A 22,515-nucleotide genomic window follows, 5' to 3' on the forward strand; every position below is an offset into this window, starting at 1 on the left:
CCCAAAGAAAATACGTGCACTGATTGGATAAAAATCACCTTTTAATTAAACTCGATAGAAAAACGGAAATTAAACTCGATAGAAAAACGGAAAATGTTTTACATTAGACTAGGACTTCGACTTAAGTTTGATTCCGATTAGTTGTGAAGTTCGGTATCAGGAGGACATTTCTTTAATGGGATCTCCATAAAAGAGCTCCGCGTGTCCAAGGTCAAAACAAGAAAACCCTCTCTCTCTTCTATTTTTTTTTTTTTTTTCGAGGCACGCGCCGGGCCAGGCTGAGTTTTGCAAGAATTAAGATGAAGTCTTACTACTGGAGCTAGAGTTGGGTAATAAGTGAAAAAAGGTGTTAACGCAAACAAAACAAAAATAAAAATTCCAGTCTGCACGTACCGTACCTTGACGCCCTGTGGCTATTTTCTCGCGAGTGATTCCGTGGGGCAGGAGTAGAGTCATGGAATGTGATATGCGCCCGGCCGGCGGCCGGCGCGGCCCCCAAAGGGATGTGGCTGATGCGTGGTTGCAAATTCAAGCCCAGGTCCCTGACATTATTGTTCGTCGTCCCCTCGTGCTCGCTGTCGGTGTCATATATTTTACAGCGGATGTGAGTGTAGTGTCGTCTGCATCCATCGATAACTTTTACTTCTTGCCAATATTTTAATAGGTTTCCAGGTAAGATCACTCATTACATCTTTTTGTAGATATCTGTGTGATATTTTCTGAGAGCCGTATGGCAATCTTAAAGAAATAATCGTTAATTTTGGGCCATTTATTGTTTCAAAGCTAGAACAATTCTCGCAAAATCGTACGTGCGTTCGTTGAAAGAGCCCTCAAATAGCTGAGTTTCGTGATTTAAATGCAATGAATGTCTCTTAGCGGATCACGCCTTGTTTTAATGATCTATCGTAGTTTCACAGGATTCGTATTAAAATTGTTTTTCTGAACAGAGCTTGGCGATCGATCGTAACGAGTTAACATGTTTTCACATCTTCTTTGCGTACATTTCCTTAGCTTTTGTGATCTGTTATCACTGCTGTGTAAATGTTTTCACATTACGCTTAATTTTGGCTGAAAATACTGCTCCGAAAATTTATACTGGGTGTGGAGGTGAACGTTCTATTGATTTTTAACTTGGCGTTGTTTATTTTCTGCCATCAGCGAACTCCGTATGAAACTTCATGTACACAGTGTTCTTGAAAACGTGGAACAACACGCTTGCTAAATTTTAAATAATTATTCAGTTGTCCTGGTCATAACAGCGGTTATCACAGTAGGCCTAACGAATAACTCAATACTTGGGGAAAATTTGATTGCCAGAACTTAGTATTTCAGTAAAGCTACCGTAAATTTAAGTACACTTATGCTCCAAATTAAAGTCTTAATTGAAATCGTACGTGCATGGATGACTTGTTAAAAGCTTGTTCGTTTAATCCTGCTTTCAGCCAGTCGTTTTATGAGTCAAAAGCAACCCAAACCTACTCTCAGTGGCCAGCGGATCAGAACCCGCAAAAGAGGTAATACTTTTGGTAGTCATTGATTCGTCACTTCCTTGATTTATTAAATGCTCACCGTGCGAGCTCATGTTTGGAAATAATTTACGCTGACAACATCATTCCATGCATTTCGCGTGCATTGCATGTCAGTTTCATAGCTGCTGTTGTTCACATTTAACTCCGGACGTGATGTCATTTAGAAATGTGAAATAAATCTTTGGATTTCCATGGTAGTTAGTTGATCTGTACTGATGAATATTATATGTGGAAACTGAAAGTGTGATTTTAACGCCCTAGCTAGCTAAGCACTTCGACATGTCTCAGCTTTAGTTTAAAAAAAAAAAAAAATAGAATCGTTTGCTAAGCTTAAATTTGTCATAGACTTCCCTCTGGAGTTGAGCTCAGGGATACAGGGGCATTGCATGGAATCTTTGCCCGGGGGTAGGAGAAGATCAAGACTTTGTTGACAAGATTGATAGAGGAAGAATTCATGCAATTCTCATTACATGTAGTTGAATGAAATGACAACCAGGATGACTTTGCATTTTGGTGAGATTCATTCCCCTACCCATAATAATAATAATAATAATAATAATATAATAAATAATAATAATCACTTTATTTAAGTGTCGATGTATTGTGCTAACAGACTGTTGTAATGTGCTAATTGGGGACACTGTAAATAAATAAACAAATATTTAAAATATAACATAAACTATTAAGAATCCCAACTGGTGGGAGGCTGACCAGTTGGCTATTTACACAACGCGGCCGAGGAGTTGAACTCGGGGCTACCGAGAACAAATCCAGATAGCGGTAGGACGAAGGATTTGAACCAGGGACCTCCAGATTTCAAATCCAGCACCCTAAACCTCTTGGCCACGCCGCCTCCCAGCTAAGTAGTAAAAGTATACCCATGGAAATACTTTTCTGATATTTGTTCCACCTTACAGACTTTCCCCTAGTCAACCCTGGGATTGACCCCAGGTGAAGCTGGTGACCAGTTCATTAGTCTGCCAGCCTAAAAAAATTAATGTAAACATGATTACCATCACAAAAATTTCAAAATTCAAACTGTGTATTAGTAAGTGAATGAAAATTGAATTTCAAATTCCTCAACAGACGAAAAAGAAAAGCAAGACCCTCTTGCCTTTCGAGATGCTATAATACAGGGATTGCAGGAAATCGCTAACAATGATTTAGACCAAGTAAGTTGTGATCAACATATATGGTAGGCCTCATCTCCTGCATCTTCAGTGTTACGTGGTTAGCAGGGGATGTTAAAGAACCCACACACTTATCGCAAGGAGTAGGGTACAGAGTTCCTGGTGTTATATGGTGTGGCCTTGTCTCGCGGGTTGGTGCTTTACATAGGGTTAACCTCATTGTGTCTTTCCCCCTTGGACAGAATTGTCCAAGAAAAATTGCTATGGCTATGGCTTATATGTCTATGAAAAGTATCTGTCAGTGAGTGTATGGTGTATATATGACATTTGGAGACATATCACTCAGGCTAGCTTGATGACAAGATAACACTGACATTTTTTACCTTGTCAGTTTTCAATTTTTCTTTTCTTTTGAATTTTTATATCCATTTAAGTGTCACACATCAACCAAGGGTAACAATTTTTTTTTGTTCATCCTAAACATTTAGCCTGAATAGAGCTCATGTTAGCCTGTTTACAGTTGACTCCTGGTAGTGGAAAAGGGAATGCATATTAGTTAAAAAGTCTGCAGTCTGTACATGTATGTAGTTTGCAGTCTGCAAATTTAGTTAAACACCAGCATCTGTAAAGCTAGGTTCATGCTACCTTATGGGGAGTGACAACTTTGATAATTTATGCTGTTTTGGGGAGACATCAAATTTCTGCTTGGAATCTAAACATTCAAATCGCAAACTCTTGTACAACTTAGTTACAACAAAAATGTGATCATAGGTTTGGGATTAAGTTAAAGTTTGTTTGTTTTTTCTCTCTTTAAGGTGTTGAAGTTTTTGGTTTCGTCTGGGAGTAAGCTGAATTATCGGCTTTATGGAGAGTATCTCTTTGATATACTGTTTGCTGGAGGTGTTTTAGGTATATGTATTATGCCAATTTTATAAAATTTGAAAGGGTTTAAGGTGTTATATATCTGTGAGTGGGTTATAAGCAGCATAAAAGATCAGACTATCTGGAAATGTGCAGATACAAATACTGTATGAAGTAAGACTTTTTGAGATATGCATTGTCTGTTAGAAGGGTGAAATTTGTGTTGGGCCATACTTCCAAAGCTCATCCCAGGTTCTGACAGTAGCATGAAGTAACTTCTGCTTGGACGTGCGGACACTAACTACATGTGGTCTAATCCAATGTCTCCCCCAGCATTTAAGTTCTCTGATACCCATAATGACACCGGGGCCATGGGAAGTGTTTTGTCCAAGAGCATATCCAATGCATTTTCCTTTGCCGGGGGTGTTAGAACCCAGACCACTCAACCCAGATTCCAGGCCATCAGGCAGGGATTGTATTAAGTGCTGGGCATTGGACAAATTGACTGGGACAGTTTTGCCTTCCTGGTTTGACCATATTCATTTAGGGGAAAATTTTTTTCTTTTAAAGCAGTTCAGTTCAAATAGTTTTGTCTGGCCATGAACCACTGTTGCTACCCTGCCAAAAACGTTAATGAAACCCATTAAACCCCCTCTTGTATGAAATAATTTTCAGCTAATTGGAGCACACATGGCAGGGTTATTTGTTTTTAATTCTTTTTTTTTTTTTTTTTTTTGCTCTCCATAGCCCCTGGTGGTAGTATACTTGAAGAAGGTGAAAAATCCACTTGGAAAACATCTGTGTGTGTTTTTGAAGCCAATGATGAAGATCTCAAGAATTATGTGCAGGTACTTCTTCGTCTGACAAATTTTAAGGCTATTTCTCACTAGTCGGAGTCATGGTCAGAAGTGTAGACTGAGCAATACAATCCAGTGAAAATCAAACCAACTGAATTGGAAGCAGAGCAACGATTCTTATGACTCTGTTGCTTACGATCTATTGAAAACTAGATTGTTGGAGTTGGATCGAAGCAGAAGCAGAAGAATATACCAATCACAATGCTTCATTCTGGACCTTGTGATTGGTTGGTTCTTCTGCTTTACTTTGCTTCCAACTCTGGCAATCTAGTTCTGGATCATAAGCGATGGAGTCATAAATGGAATCAGAAGAAATGGAAATGTTCAGATTCTTCCAACTCAGATTCCATTACACTTATGACTCCGCTTGTGACTCCAATTTTCTATTTTCCCCAGGTCATAAGCTCTCTAACAACTCCGACTATGATTCGTACTCTGACTCTGTCTCTGGTGAAAACTAGTCTTAAGTAAGAGCTTCTACTAAGTGATGTTGTTTTTCACTTCAAAACCATCTTGAGGATTTTTTCCTGTTGCTTTAATTTACAGGCTTGAACGTAGAACATTGCAAAGGTGGCTTGCCTAAATTTCAGTAAATACATGTATTGCAGCTGAGTTTTAGCTACACAAAATGCCTCAGTTGACAAGCTCCAGTGCATGTTTATTCTCAGTTTTGGTTGTGTGTTTGTTCTGCGCAATGCATCCCTTTTTGTGTGTTTCCCTTTATTCATAAGTGTTTTCTGATCTCACAGGTGATCAACCAAGTTATTGCAAGATACAGATACCTGCAGAAAGCTTTTGAAGATGAGATCAAAAAGGTTAGCTTTCATTTAACAGTTTGTGTACTAAATTGGGGATATTACATGGCTGCGTGGAGATACAAAATTTCTCTTCAAGTGTGAAAAAATGTTGCACGAGTGAGTGCAGCAAACGAGTGAAAAAATTTTCAACATGAGAAGAGAAATTTCATGTCTGCAAGTGTCCAGAGATTTCTGAAGATTCTCCAAAATTTTTCCGAAGGCCAGACAAACATTTCTGAACATTGTCCGAAGATTGATGAAGACTTGCAAAGAAGATCCAAAGTTGAAATATGAAAGGTCCCCAACAGGAATCAAACCCATGACCTCCCGAACACTGGGTGAGCACTCTATCAACTGTGCTACAAGAACTCATGGAGGGGAAGGTCGTTTAACTGAGTTGTTATGTGACAATGATGTTTCGATCATACTCTAGCAAACTTAAGTGCAGTTAAATGGACAAAAATGTTACTAAAAATGATATCCTCATGTGTGTGGATAAAAATGATATCCTCAGATGTACATGTGGGGATATTGTTTTTATAAATTTGCTACCACTTGGTATACCACTTACATTTATATATTATATAAAAATGTTTATTTTAGCATATAAACAGTAACACTATAAAAATATATTGATAAAACTGAATTACTAATTAGAGACCAATGATGCATATTGTGGATTAAGTTCGGTGACCTTTTACAATACAAAATCAGATTTTGTATACACCGTTCATCAGTTGCTGATTGACTGGTCCTTGTTGAGGTGATTTTGGCAGAACTTTGGGACACGTTTTAGTAGCTGTTGCCTTTGTGGAGAGGTGGCCGTTTTAGAGAGGTTAAAATAATCTGATTGAATGTATGGACTGTCTGGTGGCCAGACCAAAAGATGTGGCCGTTGTAGAGCTCATAGGTGGCTGTTAGTGGATCAGGTTCAACTGTAATTTACAACGTTTTGTACAAATTTAATGAATAAAAACTTTGGACGTCAACAATAGTTTTGCAATAAATCTGAGGTCATTTTTAGTATTTTAACATGTCACTGGTCAATTTGCCTTGAATTTGCTTGGGTGGCCTTGGTTGGAGTATTTGCAGGGCAATTTTGTGTTTTGATGATTTTTTTTAGCTCTGTAATTGGTGGACAGGACACTACAACGTCTTTTAAACAATTAGGGTAAACGTGCCAATCATGTTCAGTAGAAGCAAAGTAGAACTCTTTAATATGTTAATTAAAATAATCTTGTGCATGTGTTGCAGGAGTTTTCATTAAGGGCTGGGTGCTGGACAAGGTGACCAGCTGTGAAGATCATTTTGTCCTCCTGGTTTGACTGGCCATCTAGAGTAACTTTTTTCGTAAAAGGAAGTTCAATCAGTTTAAAAAACTTTACCTGCCTGTGAAAACCAGTTTCCCTCCTGATGAAAATGTTATCGAAACCCCTAGTGTTGAGTTTTTTTCTCTTTTCTGTCTAGATCTTACTGTTCCTCAAGGGTTTCACTGATGATCAAAGAAACAAGCTTGCCATTGTCACAGGCATCATTCTGGCAAATGGTGAGTTTCATGTATATCTCAGGACATTAATATTTTAAAGTGTTCCTTTTACATATATGTGGTCTTAGAAGGTCACTTATGAACTCTTACATTGAATTCTGTGAACAGGTCATGTAAAACAGTTGTGTTTAAAACACAAAATGGCAAAAGGATGAAATGGCACTAGCCTAGTCTAAATAACACTCCAGTTAGCCTAAATAGCACCCAGGTTAGCCCAAATATCCCTGACTCGACAGTGGTTAGTTCTCAGTAATTGTAAGGGTTAACCCCTACAGACGCTGGTATCCCACATTGACTCTTACATGTAGTGCCATTTTGTGTTGTAAACATGCCCATGGATGTAAAATAACTCTTGTTTGAGGCCGTTTTGGCGAAAGCCACTGACAGAGTAACTTGTTTTCATGTGGTGCTGTTTATTTTTCAATAATTATGTTGCAAACTGATTTTATTACGAGTTTGAATGTTCTTTTTTAATTTGACTGACAATGTAGCCTCTTTAAGAGGGTGAAAGTTTTTAGCAGACAGTTAATAGAATGTTCAAAGAATGTGATGATAACCTAATTTTATCCAGTCACTACCAGTGTTTTGTTGTTGTTTAAAAAAAGTAAGGTTTCAATAGTTTGGATTATTTTTCTTTGTAGGCATGGGTCCACCCATGGCATTGACTAGCCTCTTTAATGAGAACCTTGTCAAAGAAGGTGAGGATGTAGGTTTTTTACATCAATTGGTCACTTGAAGAGTGCCAATCTGCTACTTAACAATTAATTTATTAATATTAAAGCAGTGCAGTTCTACCTCGGTCGACATGTTGTAATTCTGTTTTTAAAATGTCTCTTAATGATTAAATTAAGTTCAACATTCCTCTCTCAGCTTCTTGAATGTTCACTAGTCGTATTCCCTGTTATACAGGCCTTGCTTTGCAATTTCTGACCAAAGTCTTCCAGTCTTGGGTCAAGGAAAAGGATTTTGCCAGTCTGAGCTCTTCTTTGAGGAAAGCAGAGTTAGAGAACAAACTATTGGTAAGTTTACGTTTGCCAAAGCCAAAGGTTTAATAATATGCAAATAAGTGTTCTGCGAGACACTGACCAATCATGATGTTTTGCTGTAACTAAGATCAATAAGTGTTTTCTCCTTTGATCACAAAGTTTTGAATGTACATGTACATGTAAGTTGATCTCCGACAGCTAAGGGAAGCGATCTAAATTGTTCAAAGTAGGGCGTGGTTACAAGTTTACACGAGCAGAATATTATTTGCAGCAAAACACATTTAGACAGTATTACCCATGAGGAGATCATTGTTTGTTGGCAGTTTTTGCAGGTCATGTGATGAGCTCTTAGCCAATGAAAATGAAGAAAAAATGCATGAAATGATAATTATCATAAATTATTAATAAACACTGGGAGAAAATTCAATAAATTTGTCTTTGCTGTAAACTGTCTTCAACATTGATGACCATCATAAAATTCATTGAACATTTGCAGGATTTAACAGTCCATTACTTTTCAAGAACTAAGTATTACAAAACAATAATTTGTTAATATATGCTTTTGTCCAATCTCCAATACACCTAACTGCGCATTATATAACTTGCATTCATGGATTAACTTGGGTTTATGGATTTTAGGTGAGACCTTGTTAGTAATGTTATAAGCCCTGTTGAGTATGTGCAATGCATATTTATTTGGTATAACCATGACAACTGAATTGATGTTTAATTAACTTAGTTTGTTTTTTGTTGTAAAGGAATTCTTTCCTCCCAACAAACAAACCCAGGAAATGTTTGAGAAACATTTCAATGCTCATGGATTGGAAAAACTTGTGGCATTTCAGGTAAGAATTAAGTCTGCAAGTAAACAAAAGAGTAACAAACAAGGTAGTGGTACATGTGATTTCATTGTTCATCTGTCACACTGAGTAGAAAAAGTAGTAAATAGTTAAATATGAGAAGGGGTGTGAATGGTAAATGCAGGACTTTGCAAGAAGGCAAAAATAGTGTTTTTCTTTGCGAGCCCGACACATTTTGACTTCTTCAATTACAAGACTGAGACTTCAAAGTGTTTTAAATGCGAGCTCAAGACATTCAGGTTCTAGGACGTTCAGAAGTCATTTGTAGAAACAAACGAACAAATGGGTACTTCAAGAAAATTTTCAGGTTAGCCTTGCCAAAAAATCGAGACTGTGAGACACACATAACTGCTAAAAAGATGAGAATGCGAGACCTGTGAAATTCAATGAATATTTTGTGAGACCCATAGACCCTCTGAATAAATAGATAACCAGACTTTGTACATCCTTAGCCTCATACTGATGTTTCCAGACAAAGGATTTTTTATATGAATGTGAGGCTTAAGATGTATAAGGTTTGTTATTCAAATTTAGGTGCCGTTTGTGTAAAGGGTCAATGGTTTTTGAAAGACTACCCCGATAACAGAACGAAATATTACTTCATGTAAAATAGGGTGCTGGTGCAGATCAGTAAATTAAAAAAAAAATGAGACATTACTACATGCTGACGTAGCCTCAGATATCTGGAACTCCCATTTCCAAGGACCTCAATTTTAAAAATTTTCTGGGGGAGGAGGTCCGCAGACCCCCTACGGGGACCACCTTGAGTGGTCCATATCTTGAATCCCCTTCTCTAGAATCCTGTATCTGCCCTAGGGGGTGACATACTCAATCAGCACTTGACTCCTGTTTTCAAATCAAAGAGTCACGAGCAGTCCCTTTCACGACTACTCTTTCACCGTTTGGTTTTCAGAAAGCCCAACAGGCCATGGGCACTCGAAGAGCTTTCCAACAACAGTTGAAGGAGATGCTGGACAATGAAACGCCTGTCAAAGATGTAAGTGCTTTCTTAACCTGAAACCTGTGACATTGCTAGTTTTATCTTCACAACCTACATGTAGATATTTTCGTTAAAATTAGCTCTGCGGCTTCAACCACAAAATTGCATCAAATAGCTCTTCCCCCAAAAATGCCAAAAAAATGTACTACCAATCAATCACTTTCCTTGTATCTGGAAAATTTGACAACCTAGATGGGAGACTGGAAGGTTCAGTCTGAATTTGTGAGACTCCCACATAATCTGGGAGAGTTGACTTGCACACTAATGAGTAGACTTGCCACAATTCGACCTTTTCTAAATCCTTGACTTATTTATCTCTCGAGTGAAGCGAGAGAGTAATCTTCAGGCAACGAAGGAGCGAGCGCGAGCAACATGACTTATTTATCTCTTGTGCAAAGCAAGAGGGTAATCTTTGAGCGACGAAGTCGTGAGCATGTGCAGTGTATGACTTATTTATCTCTCAAGCGAAGCAAGAGGGTAATCTTTGAGCGACAAGTTGTGAGTGCAAGCAACGTATGACTTATTTATCTCTCGAGTGAAGCAAGAGGGTAATCTTCGGGGCCAAGGAAGAATTTTTGGAAAGGACTTTTAGAACGTGTAACTAATCAGATACAAATCAGGTTGGGACTAAGTTATCAAATATCCCTCTTTGCATGCTGTATTCATTCCCTGTTAGGAAGACATCTGAGGTTGAACCCACAAAATTTCATGCCAGTAATGGAGCCCTGTGCAGAAATCCACAAATATTCAATATTGAACTACTGTCTTTCAAGTTTGTTAAGAGAGTCAAATGAACGTTTTGTGCCAAGCGCTAATTAACAATTAGACCCATAGCCCGCAAGGGCTATGGGTCAATAGCCCATGAGGCGAAGCCGAATGGGCTATTGACCCGTGGCCCTTAAGGGCGAAGGGTCTAATTGTTTTAGTATCACCCAACTAGTCGGACAGAAAAGGCAATAAAAAAGTTAGCAAATGCAAGTTGAAGAAATATTTATTTGGGAATAAACCGAAAGAAAGCGTCACGCTCGATTGCGCCAATTTCACTACTCGAGGACTATTACTAATAGTCCTCTAGTAGCGTAGCCAATTAAAATGCAGGATTTGCATTAGTCCACTAGTTGGGTGATACTAATTTATAATATTATTACGATTAATTGCATGTAAAATACAGGTTGATTTCAATGTTCTGCTGGTGAATTACACACAATGTATGATTGTCTTTGATTTCTCTCACAGATGATATCCACTTGCAAGGAGGAAATGAAAAAATCTGAACTTCCTGAAGATGATGTGGTGTATTTGGTATGACATACAACTTTTGCTAGAAGTCTTGGAACACTTCTGATTACTGTTGTGCCAGCAAAATAATGGTGTTTGTCTTCGCCTTCCCTGCTCCAGCCCAAAACAGTGTTGATGTTTTTCCATCCAACAGAATCCAAAACATTCCTGACCAACAATATACACTAGAGAGGAGGAAGAAATGATTTATGACTTCATACTTCAGAGTTATAATCGTCACCTGTTGGGATTTTGATAAGTGCCACGGGAACTTTTGGTCAGGAATTAACAAATTGTGATGTTAGTTAATTATTAATAAAAATGTTCTTGATTACTACAGTCAAGATAGAAAAAAACGGGTCTGACAGACTTAGTCTAGCAATTAACATCCAAAGGCCATTTTTACTGGAGTTGAAACTTACTTAACATCATAGATTTAATTACGAGACATAAATTTTTTAATGAAATTTTTCAACTGGTCTAATGCCGTAACCATACATGCACATGTACTGCAATGTGACATAACAAATGAGTACAGCCAAGCAATGATGAATCTTCACTCGTTTCAGGTGTGGAAAGGCTTAATGCGAGCTGTGGAGTGGAACAAGAAAGAGGAGCTTGTGGCTGATCAAGCTCTTCGTCATCTCAAGGTAGATCATTCTACACTTCATAATAGGCCGCATTCATATTCTAGGAATTGGACTAGAACTAACTTGGAATGGAGGCTCATCCTGGGAATATCATTGAAAAGCAATTACCAGTAATGTCATTTGCATTTGCAATGACTCCCTGCATTAGCCTCAGTTGCAAGCTAGTTCCAGTACAATACAGAGAATACGAATATGGCCTAGTATTGTTAATTTAGTGATACAGTGGTATACATTGTGTAACTTTCTCTTGATGTTACTGTGCATCACAGTTGATGGTTTCTGTTGTCCTTATAGGTTTACGCTCCCCTATTGGCAGCATTTACCTCTCAAGCAAAATCTGAAATCAACCTTTTGGTCAAAGTTCAGGTACAATATTTTAATAAATATAATATATAATACATCAGGGTACATCTGCTGTGTATTAACTAAAGAGAACGACTTATTACAGTATAGTATGCATCATTTACCATTATAGGGACATATTCATGCATGAATGTCATACAGTTTGTAAGAGCACAAGAAGTCATTCATCAACTGTAAGTTGTTCAACTAGATTTTACAGCTCTTGCTTGACGCATTTTACTGACTTAAAAGTTAAGTACCGGTATGTCAAGCTTAGTAACATACATCAAGCTGGAAAGGTAACTTTGGTTCAACAACAGGGTGATTATTATAACCACCTACTTATAACATTCACCCATGAAGTAATGATAAATTTCATTTTGTGACACTTGATCATTCTATACACTCAAACGTGCAGTTGCGACCACCTCTTGTAAAGTGACCACCTCATGTAAGTGACCACCCCTCCTTTGTAACCAGTTTTCCAAAATACCAAAAGTTTCCAAATCAAATCATTATATTTGGAACCTCTTGTAAGCGACCACGACCACTTTAAGAGCTAAAAGTTTGAAATTTTCTTTTGTATTTAACCTGCCATAAGCGACAACTTCACAGATAATAGAGCAGAAATTGGATATTAAGGTGTTGTAACATTATTGTATTGCTGGGTAGCACAAGAGACGGAAGTATTTCAAACGGAAACAGGATTTTTTTCTTCAAATCGACTTTTCATGTGAATGAAATGTTCAAAACGTGGGGTAAGTCTCTGCTGTCACAATATGCTAATGAGGCACAATTTTGACCCAATATTGTCTAAGCTCTCGTAAGTGACCACTTCCCGTAAGCGCTTATGGGAGGTTCAACTGTATGTGGATTTTAAAAATGATTTAAAAACAATTTTGATATTTTGAAACCTTTTTTAATTTTGATGTGGTCTTTTTTTTCCAGGAATACTGTTATGACAACATGAACTTCACAAAAGTGTTTCAGAAGATGGTCATGCTGTTGTACAAAAGTAAGTGAGAAAAAAAAAAAACATGACTGTATGTTATATATTCTGTTAGAATATATAACATACAGTCATGTTTTTGACTGGCCCAAGAATTGCCAATGGACCATTTCCGAGTAAGTAAGTAAAGTAAGTCCAGTTTATTGTGTATATACACTTAGCTTTTGTGAGCTAGTTTGCAGGTATAACACAGAAAGTAAAAATAAAAGAACTAAAATTAGTTACCTTGTGCCTCTGTTTCAAAAAGAGTTGTAGTGCAAAACCTTTCAGAGGAAAATGAGTTCAATCGGCATGAAACTGAACTTGTAGGCAGAATACATTTTCATATGAATGGTTTCGCATGAAGACTTGTCACAACTTTTCCATGTAGTGCAGCCAGGTTCATTGGCTGCAGTGACAGAGTCCCTTATGACAATCATGCTCTAGTTCACTCAAGGTGGAAGGCAATTGTGGGGGGAAGGGGGGTGGGGTGGGGGGGGGGGGGGCAGCACAGTGTGATGTGAATACATGTAGATTTGATTACTGTTCATGAAAACCAGAAAAAGCTGTTCAGGTTACTGAACTTGCAGTACCTATCTCTGCATGTACTTATTTCTGGAGGTGGGGATTGTAAAACAATTCTGAGGACAGTGACATGTGATGGATTATTTAGTATTTCTTCCCTGGGGAAGTAACAAGAATGTGCCTTGTTGTGCAGGTGTACATGATTGAAGCCCTGTCCGATCAGGAAATGTTTTGCGACCAAACATGATCAAACACTGTTTTGTACTGAGTGGCCAAACCGTATCAAATGTGTTTGAATGAACAAAATGTTTTACAGTGTTTGATCAAATGTTTGTCATCATTCAAATTTTATCCAACACTATCAAACAAGGTGTCCAACATGAAAATGGTTGGACACCAAACAATGTGTGATCCTTTTTGGTCACTGAACATTTCCCATTTGGACGGGGCTTTACACCAAGGACTCATACATTTTGTGTGGTTTATGCTAACTTCTAATGTCCCTACTGTAACAATGCACTTCAAAGCAGGGAAAGAAGGAGTGCAAATATTACTGGTTACAGAGTAGCAACCAAATTCTTAGAGCTCCTATTAAGAAAAAATTATGCCTTATGTGCAGGAATTAATAATGATTTGAATGTGAATCATTTTAATTTTGTCACCTTTAGCTGATGTTCTGAGTGAAGACACGATCATTAAGTGGTACAAAGGAGGCCATTCCTCGAAAGGAAAAAACGTCTTTCTTGAGCAGATGAAGAAGATGGTTGAGTGGCTACAGAATGCAGAGGAAGGTATGTTGACGTTTCATGTGTATTGATATTACAACAAAGTATCAAGAGACATACATATTTAACAAATTCAGGTCTGTTTTTCATGTGTCTGTCCTGTTATTGATCATGATTCCGTCGTAACATTGTCAAAATAGCTGTGGATCCACGAGGCAATAGCCAATGTTATGACAAAATTCATTCTCAATAACAGGACAGTGGCATGAAAAACTGATGTCAATCTGTTTTTTACAACAAAAATTGTAAATTTATGTGTCTGCCCGGTTATTGATAATGAAAATTAGCCAATGAATGCACAAGAATTTCTGTAGTAATTGTAAAATAAGTGTTTGATAAAAGGACAAGATGCAGGTTATTAATAGTTTAGAACTCAAATGGAGGCCTGCATTAAAACTACGAAAAAAGTTGCCTAGACTTATGAAATGGAAATTTGTCATCAAAATGACTTGCAAGAATTAACTTGTAAATGAGAATTTTGGACTACTTTCACGTTGTGCCAATTTACTCAATATTAAAACAGTTTATGCAGCAAACAAAACCAAACAGGTAAGCTTATATCTCTGAAGGTAGTGACAAGAAAAAACTGCTGAATGTAAAGTAATAAGCAGATTCCTAACTTTTTAAACTTGTGGTAATAAATAAATCTAACGTTATTTTTATTTACTTATTTAGAAACAGAGTCTGAGGACGAGGATGAGGAAGGAGCTTAAAAGCTAAACTCTCTAAACTACTTCATTTAGTAGAGAAAAAAAATAATAAAATGCATTGTAGTGTGTATGAAATTGAATAAATAAACATTTACTCGCTTAGAAATTGCTTTTATCTTCCATTAGTTAACAACTGAGGGCTTTTGTTAATTCATAACTCTATCATGATCAGTCAAGTTGCACAGTGGCCTTTGAACTCTAAATAAAATTAATTTGTATGGGGCATTCAGGAGTTTCATTAACATCTTCAGGAAGGAAAGTGGTTTTCACTGTGGGTAAAACTTTTTGAACTGATTTTTTTTGTAAGAAAATCTTCCTCTACATGGTCAAACCAGGTGGACAAAATCATCCTCACTGCCTGTGAATTTGCCCAGCACCTAGCCCTTAATGAAACACAATGTCTGACACAAATATTATGCTTCTGACAACATCTGCAGGGTTGTCCAGCTGTAACTTCAATCTTCACACCCGCAACAAAGTTGTTACTTTGTGGGTGAATTGTACAAGGACCAATTGAACATTCTCGGAAGTAGCGGGTGTTACAGGTTAGGCTCTTAATGAGAACACTGATCAAGATTCATCACTACCATAACCTGAAAGTTCTATGTTTATGAGCCCCTGTCATGCACTAGTGCACTTAGAGTGTACATGACAGATATTTTTTTTATTTGCTTAATGGAATCTACATGAGATCATGATTTGGAAATCGAAAAAAAAAAAAAAAGAAAAAAAATGGTAATCATTGTTTTTTTTCAGCCTGACTAGTCCTAGGTCAACCCCCTGTGGTTTCTGACCCAACCAGAAGTGGAATTTCATGTTTTCAGATCATGGCTACAATGCGGTGTAAAAAACCACAATATCCTCTTTTTGTTTCTATATCACGATCTCTTGAAGATTCTCTTAAGCAAATTTAAAAAATATCTGTCATGTACACTTTAATAGTCTTTGTAAGCGTGGGATAGATTCTCATGGGTATAACAAAATTAATGTTCATGCCAACCAGAAAAGGCAAATCCATAAAATATAATCTAAAAATAACCAAACCACATCAGACTGTCACAAATATTAGTTATCACTTTATTGATGAAATTTGTTTTGGGAATCATCTAACCTGACTAATTCCCAGTTGTTTCTAAATTGAGAAAAAAAAAAACAGAATGAGAGGTACGAGGCAGAGATTTCTATTAACAGATCAGGACTCTCAGGAATCTAGTTCTCTCTTCTTTCCTTGTTCCCATAAGTGCCTTGTGATGTCCTCCTTAAAGATGAATTGCGACTTTAGTAAGGCTGAAGTACGAGGCTACAGGTTACCACAATTTCTGTCCAAGTCCTTGTATGAAGCAAGTCATTTGTTATTGCATTCAATGACATAACTTAAGGTGATCTTCTCTACACTGATGGTGCAGTCCTGGCAAGCTGTTTTGCAGTATTTGTTCTTTGTGGCACTAGATGTAGCTTCCCACAGACTTTCCACACTCCATATTTATTGGTGAGGTGACGTTCAAACACAACAAAATCAACAATTTCTTTAACTTCCTTATCACTTCCTGTTATGTGCCGTCCATGTTTATCTTTAATTGCCATGACCTTCATATAAACAATAGAAACAGTATTGACTGCTGTCCACGCAAGCATTCCATTGAATAATCCCCCTTTGAACGTATTTTGTTTTATTAAAGTAAGTCGGGGGGGGGGGGGTTTGATCTGCACTAAAACGATTTTATACCAAATGAGTCAAACTTCTGGTAAACATATTTCTGCTAGCTTCAGAAGTAGACAAAAATGAATGCAGATGCCCACTGCATGTAGGTTTTTGAAGCTAGCTTGAAATATCAGCCTCCTTAATTAACTCTTTGGTTCTGCACTGGTCAATGTTCAATGCATATTGTCTGAAAACATTGTTGGAACACAGTTGCAAGAGAAATTCAAACATGTCTGGCATTATTTTTATGACAGCAAGAAGAACCAAACCCCACATTTTTCAACCTTGCATTGGCTACGTGGTATTATACTAACACTTTTTGCTACTAACTTATTGTGCGACAAGGATACAAAGTTGCATTGTCCGTGGACTTAGAAAGACTTTCAGAGTGATGCAGTGATGCCAACAGTTTCTGGTTTTATTTGTTTTATTTTCTCTATTCAGCATCTGCCTCAGCCCTTGCATAAGCCACATTTCACAAAACGTTACCTAGTAAAGTGCCTGAAACAAATCTACAAAACATGTAGTTGAGATGTTTTTTTTCTTAAAAATGCTTTCTTACCTGTTTTGAATGGATTTTGACAGTAACTTGAACAAAAATGTTTTGTTTTCTCTCGACTGAAGCCACTCTAACATGTAAAACCTGAGGCCTTGTTACAGCTGACACAAAACGCCAGTGAAGATTTTTTTGTGGAGGAAAGTACTCGTTGCTGAGTACCTGAAATTTGAAATCAGATCAAACAGTAACTTTCTCTGACTGACTTATTAGTTTTTGTTACATCTTGTCTAGAATCTTGATCACCTAAAGCTCGCCTTCAAGGACAGGTGGCTAACCAAGTCACCCCTAGTTTTCTTAGCATGAAGCAATTAAGAGTCCTAGTCTTCATTTGTCTCTCTCTCTTTTTCTAAAAGTACTTATACCCCAGGGGGAGTCTCCCATGTGAAAATGTTGGGGATGCTTGTTGATGAAATTTGAATTAAACCCCTAAATGAGACCAATCTGGGCTTGAGCATTGTCTGTACCCTAAAAACTGACATTACTGGTGTTTTTTTATTATTTCTTTGAGAGTAATCCTAAAAGAAACCTTGACTGCTAAAAATAGCAGTTTTATTTGGAACACCCTATAGCCTAAGTGGGACCAAAGCCCATGATTTACACCCCTACGCAAGATGATGCAGTTGACCTGCACCTCTTTGAATCCTGTTTTGATTCGTTCTTGTTAATCTTCACTTCTTTTGTTCATAGGTTTTGGGGGCATTGTTTGTGTTGTTTACCTATTGTTCCGTTTGGCCAATTATAAAGAACCTTGAAAACAGTGCAAGTCACCCCGCATGACCAGCATCTTCAACCTTTTCACAAGGGTGTTCCCCCCCTCCCCCAACTGGACTTGGAAGATGTTATTTTAATGACATTTTATTAAAATAATGGACCATTTGTTAAGATTGATGTGAGCATACCGTGTAAACTTTGTTTGTGACAACCTCCTGGAGATCCTTTTTGCTTTTACTGCAAACAAGCATTTACCATTGATATTAAATATTTTACTAGTATTTTTTTCATAAACTGCTAGCTGATGATCATTAACCAACTTTTTTTTAGGTAAATTAGCTTCACATTGCTGAAATCCATAACAAAAATGTGTTTTAATTAAGCTGAAGAGCTGAATGCAGAAAGGTCACACCGAGGACAAAGTGTCAGTCTTAAATTTCCTAAGACAAATCCTTGACTATTAGTACATTAACCTCAAACAATCTTGACTGAACCTAGCTCTACTGTACCTATACTTTTATAATCAGCCTTTATACTGCATTACATGATGCAAATGCCAGCTATCCTATTGAATGTATGGCAGATAATATCCCTACCCTGCCTATGGGAAGTTTTCTGAGTTGACAACCTCGACAATGACCTCTCTGAAAATTTCAGCAGCAGACTTTTGAATCCTTTACCCACCAGGACTCTTGTACGATTTTAATCCTTGGGGAGTGTTTGGATGTTCCCTGGGACGTAATTATTTTCTAGACTGGGATGAATTGACAGCAAGCCTAGCATCTATATATTCACTATGTTCTGCAGACCCACCTAATAAGGGCTTTATTTACATCAATGTAAATATTTTGAGCCTGTTCAGCAAATTCTCTGATCTTAAATGGTTTGACATATTTTCTTACCACGGCAAGGCTACAGAAGGAAAACAGAGAGAGAAAACTAAATGAGTAAAAACTGTTTGTGACAAAACTCTTGCATATTTACTTGGTCACCTGGCTTAATGAAAAATTCCACTATAGCGTTTTAAATTACACCAGGTAATTACACCAGGTAGTCTGTTGTGAATAAGCCAGCTAAATTGACCTTCTAGAGGAAGCTGTTACAAAAATTGTTTATTGCTTTCCACATGACAGGAGCTGTAACCCAGGAGCAGGGGGAGGCTCTAATACATAAAGGATGGGTGCTCGTCATACCTGTTAGCGGTTAAAAAAGTGGTTTTAGTACCTCTTGGGCTGTTTAGCATCAAAAGGTCCACGGCGGGAGTTTTTTTGGTACATTTTGGGGGTATCGAGCCGAAAAAATATGACAGGAGATAATGTGTTATGTAAGAGCTGGTACCTCTTAGGGGAGAAAAAAATTTCAAGCCTTGCAACAAAACAGGATCTTGGTACCTCCTAGGGGTTCTCTTCAAAATTTCCAACAAGCACCCATGTCCTTTTCACATGAGAGTTCCCCTTGCAGGGAGGGCTGTAGCATGCTAGGCACAAGTGTAGCAGCTCTTGTAAGTTTGTAATTGCATTTGTCATCAGTGTAGCAGCAGCAGGAAGACAACTGGTTTTCACAGGCAAAATTATTCTCGCAACCGGTCAAGTTGCCCAGTGCCTGACCCTTATTGAAACCCCTGGCAGCTGTTAGAATTGCTTTAGAGCTAGAGTCATCAATCTGCTTGGTTTGTTCCATTATTCTTTCAAATGTTATTGAACCAGTCATGTGAGACCAAGTGCAAGTCAGAGTGGCTACCTGACCTGGGCAAGGGTAACCACCTACTGCACTTCAAATCTTCTTGAATACACTTCATTGTCCATTTTAACAATCTCTTTACCTGTACACAGTCCACAAGCCATTTTTGAGTGCATTCCATCTCTCCTTTATTCCCTACAAAGAAAAAGACACGACATAAAATTTAAAAAAATGTTGGCCTGATAGATTACTGGTAGCCCAGAACAGAATACGCTAGAAATGATTGTTTCACTCAAATTTGTATAATAGGTATTGCAACACAGTCAAATACTCACCCAGGGAGTGAAAAAATAATATCTTCTTATGGGAAGGTAATCACTGAAAATTGCTCCTACAAAAAAATCAAAGATACATATTTATTCAAATTCTTTCATCATCCTTGTTGCACCATAGGATGCATAAGGTCTCACGTGCGAGTTGGGCTTCATATTTAAACTTTAAAAATAAGTTGTGAGATCAGCTGATGACTTTTTGGGCTAGCAAGCAGGTGTGACCCGGTCCTCTATGCATCTCTATTGTTCTCGGAAGCTCAAAAGCCCCTGTCAAGACAGATAGCAGCAATTTTGGTTCAGTGCTACCAGATTAAGCTCTTGCCAGTCAAAACCTGAAATTTACCAGCCATTTGTCCAATTACCAGCTGTTGTTTGCAGGCTTGCATTATTAGACAATGCTCAGTTAGTAGCACTAAACAGGTCAATCTAAGATAAAATGCACTTAACTGTTTATTCTTTTGGCTTACAAAAGCTGGAAAGAAGAAGACGGGAGGGGACAAAATAATATTATGTCATATCTGTGTCAAGCAGTAGCCCATTAACAAGTATCCTAAACCAAGATTTGACTTTATATATATAAGTGTTCTATCTATCACTGCTACAGATGCCATACATGAAATATCCTCTCAAATAGCGACCCAGATACAGGTAAGATATAGCTCTGTAATAGAATGTGAGCAGTATCTCTTTTGCTCCGAAATCCCTGGGGAAGAATGCAAAACAAGTGAGCGTACATGCATGACTGAGAGCGTGACATGTGAGCCGCAAGGAACATGAGTGTTGAAAGACGAGGGACACCTGTTGTAGCTTCACATGGCTTCGCATGGCATACTCGCATGCTCAGGACTGCTTGCTTGTTTTGCGTTCTTCTATGCATTAACCCCCACAGATTTTTTAGCAAAAGGGAGACTGCTCACAGTCTTATGTAAGAAAGGGCTCTTTAATCAAAACTCAACAAAGTCTGACTATGCTTAATCTGACCATGGTAATCAACGGAAAATTGTTTGGCATTTTGATGAAGCTTGTGTCTGTCAATCCATTGAGTTTCCTATTGACATGTTAATGTTGCCGTTAAAACTTACCACTATCTGGAACCCTGCCAGTGATACAGCTTTTATAATAAAATGAACACACAGTTTTACCTGGACTATCAATAATTATTGGTCTGTCTAAAGGTCTTGCCACTGACATTCTGGCTAAATATGCACCATGTTGACTCTTCTTCTGTTCTTCAAGCTGCTTTTTCTGAGGGTTTGGTCTCTTACCAAAAGGAGAAGTCTTACTGAATTTACTTCTTGTCTGCATCAGCAGAACAGAGGTGACCAGGCAGTCGTGTGTTCTGAAGATTGTAGCAGGACTGAAACACTGTTACAAGAAAGATGACTTTTTTTTAAAATTACGAGCCACATGTTTTACCTTTGTTTTAGTTTGGGTTTTACTAACAGTTTGAGATTGGCCGAGTAGTCTAATTGGTAAGTAACTGGTCTGGTTTTGGTTTTATGACACAGTTGAAAACCTCTCTAGACATCTACAAAAATTGTGTTATCAACCCCAGAGCACTTCTCTTTAATGCTTGACCAACGGTGCCCTGTCAAAACGAAGACTTAGGGGTCAAGAAATTATGCAACTAAATGCCATTGGTAAGGTTCATGAATCCTTTTGTATTGGTTTTCATGGATAAGCCACATGTTGTACTGTGGTCTAAATTGATTGTAAATTTATTGTTGCAAACAAACCAGTTAACCATTTACACTAGCGACAAGCCATCTGTTTGGGTTTCTGTTAACTGATATTTAAATCTTGTATTTGTTTCTAAATTGTTTAAATACTTGACCCCATTAGTACTTGTACTAAATTGCTTATCGAGGTCAAACAAACATAATTTATGTATTTCTTTGTTTTATTCTATTAAACAATTAGCTTATGAGCTTCAGATTTCTATCACATGATAGTTGACGAGGGTGTAGCCTGAGTCAGCTATCATGCATAGAAATCTAGAGCAAATAATCTAACTGCTTTAGTATAAATCTACAAGTCGTTCAAAACTTCATCTCAATCCTCTTTACAGACACTTCAAAATGCCAAGAAGAGGCGGTCATTTTGTTAACAAGAGCACACTGCTACACTACTCACTATCTATTACAGAATAGATAGTGAGTAACGTAGCCAATCAGAGAACGGCATTCATGGTGGAACGCTAGTAGATTTATACTAAGAAATATATGTGCTTATCCACAAGGTCGGGGGGGGGGAGATAGTTTAGAGGAGAGAGGGGTATTGCATTACAAATCTGTGGACATTTTCTCTTCCCTACTTGCTTATTTATGTCAATTTGTTGCATTCCATAAATTAAATAACTTAGTACTTCTTTCTTGGTTTTACAGTAGGAAAAAAATTTAAAGTGGTCTCGCTCCCAAGACGTGAAGACGATCTGATATATATAGATATATTTAAGCTTATAAACAAACCGGACAGACAGCCATAGACAGTCTGTTTCTAACAAACTCAATCAATTTAACAATTGGTTACGGGCATGGTCAATTGATTATAGGCATTAAAAAGATCCGCAAACAACAAAACGAACGATAAACAAACCTTGGATCTTGAACAAGCAAGTAGTCTTGCCGCCGCCATCTTTGTCACTTAGCAGCCAGGCCGTGAAGAATTTCACGCGTGCCTGGGAACGG

The 22,515-nt window shown here is 37.7% G+C and overlaps 2 protein-coding genes across 2 annotated transcripts; one reads left to right on the top strand and one right to left on the bottom strand.

Annotated features, from left to right (window-relative positions):
* Positions 1-546: 546 nt before the first annotated feature.
* LOC110067805 (eIF5-mimic protein 1-like) lies at positions 547-14,950 on the top strand. Its single transcript, XM_089285256.1, has 17 exons — positions 547-672; positions 1,443-1,514; positions 2,616-2,701; positions 3,475-3,568; positions 4,268-4,368; positions 5,127-5,192; positions 6,642-6,720; positions 7,362-7,418; positions 7,630-7,739; positions 8,465-8,551; positions 9,480-9,563; positions 10,803-10,868; positions 11,414-11,494; positions 11,789-11,860; positions 12,785-12,851; positions 14,018-14,140; positions 14,810-14,950. Exons 2-17 carry the CDS (start codon positions 1,454-1,456, stop codon positions 14,845-14,847), a joined length of 1,272 nt encoding a protein of 423 aa, XP_089141382.1. The 5' UTR covers positions 547-672; positions 1,443-1,453; the 3' UTR covers positions 14,848-14,950.
* A 948-nt stretch (positions 14,951-15,898) lies between these two features.
* Positions 15,899-22,506, bottom strand: LOC149115846 (large ribosomal subunit protein mL45-like). Its single transcript, XM_089285257.1, has 8 exons — positions 22,424-22,506; positions 20,971-21,193; positions 19,832-19,887; positions 19,639-19,691; positions 18,630-18,728; positions 18,005-18,053; positions 17,109-17,264; positions 15,899-16,431 (listed from the first exon to the last, which is right to left on the bottom strand). Exons 1-8 carry the CDS (start codon positions 22,460-22,462, stop codon positions 16,234-16,236), a joined length of 873 nt encoding a protein of 290 aa, XP_089141383.1. The 5' UTR covers positions 22,463-22,506; the 3' UTR covers positions 15,899-16,233.
* Positions 22,507-22,515: the final 9 nt, after the last annotated feature.

The sequence above is a fragment of the Orbicella faveolata genome, unplaced genomic scaffold (assembly GCF_042242905.1).
Source record: "Orbicella faveolata isolate gen_17 unplaced genomic scaffold, um_ofav_v1 contig_13, whole genome shotgun sequence".
Taxonomy (NCBI): domain Eukaryota; kingdom Metazoa; phylum Cnidaria; class Anthozoa; order Scleractinia; family Merulinidae; genus Orbicella; species Orbicella faveolata.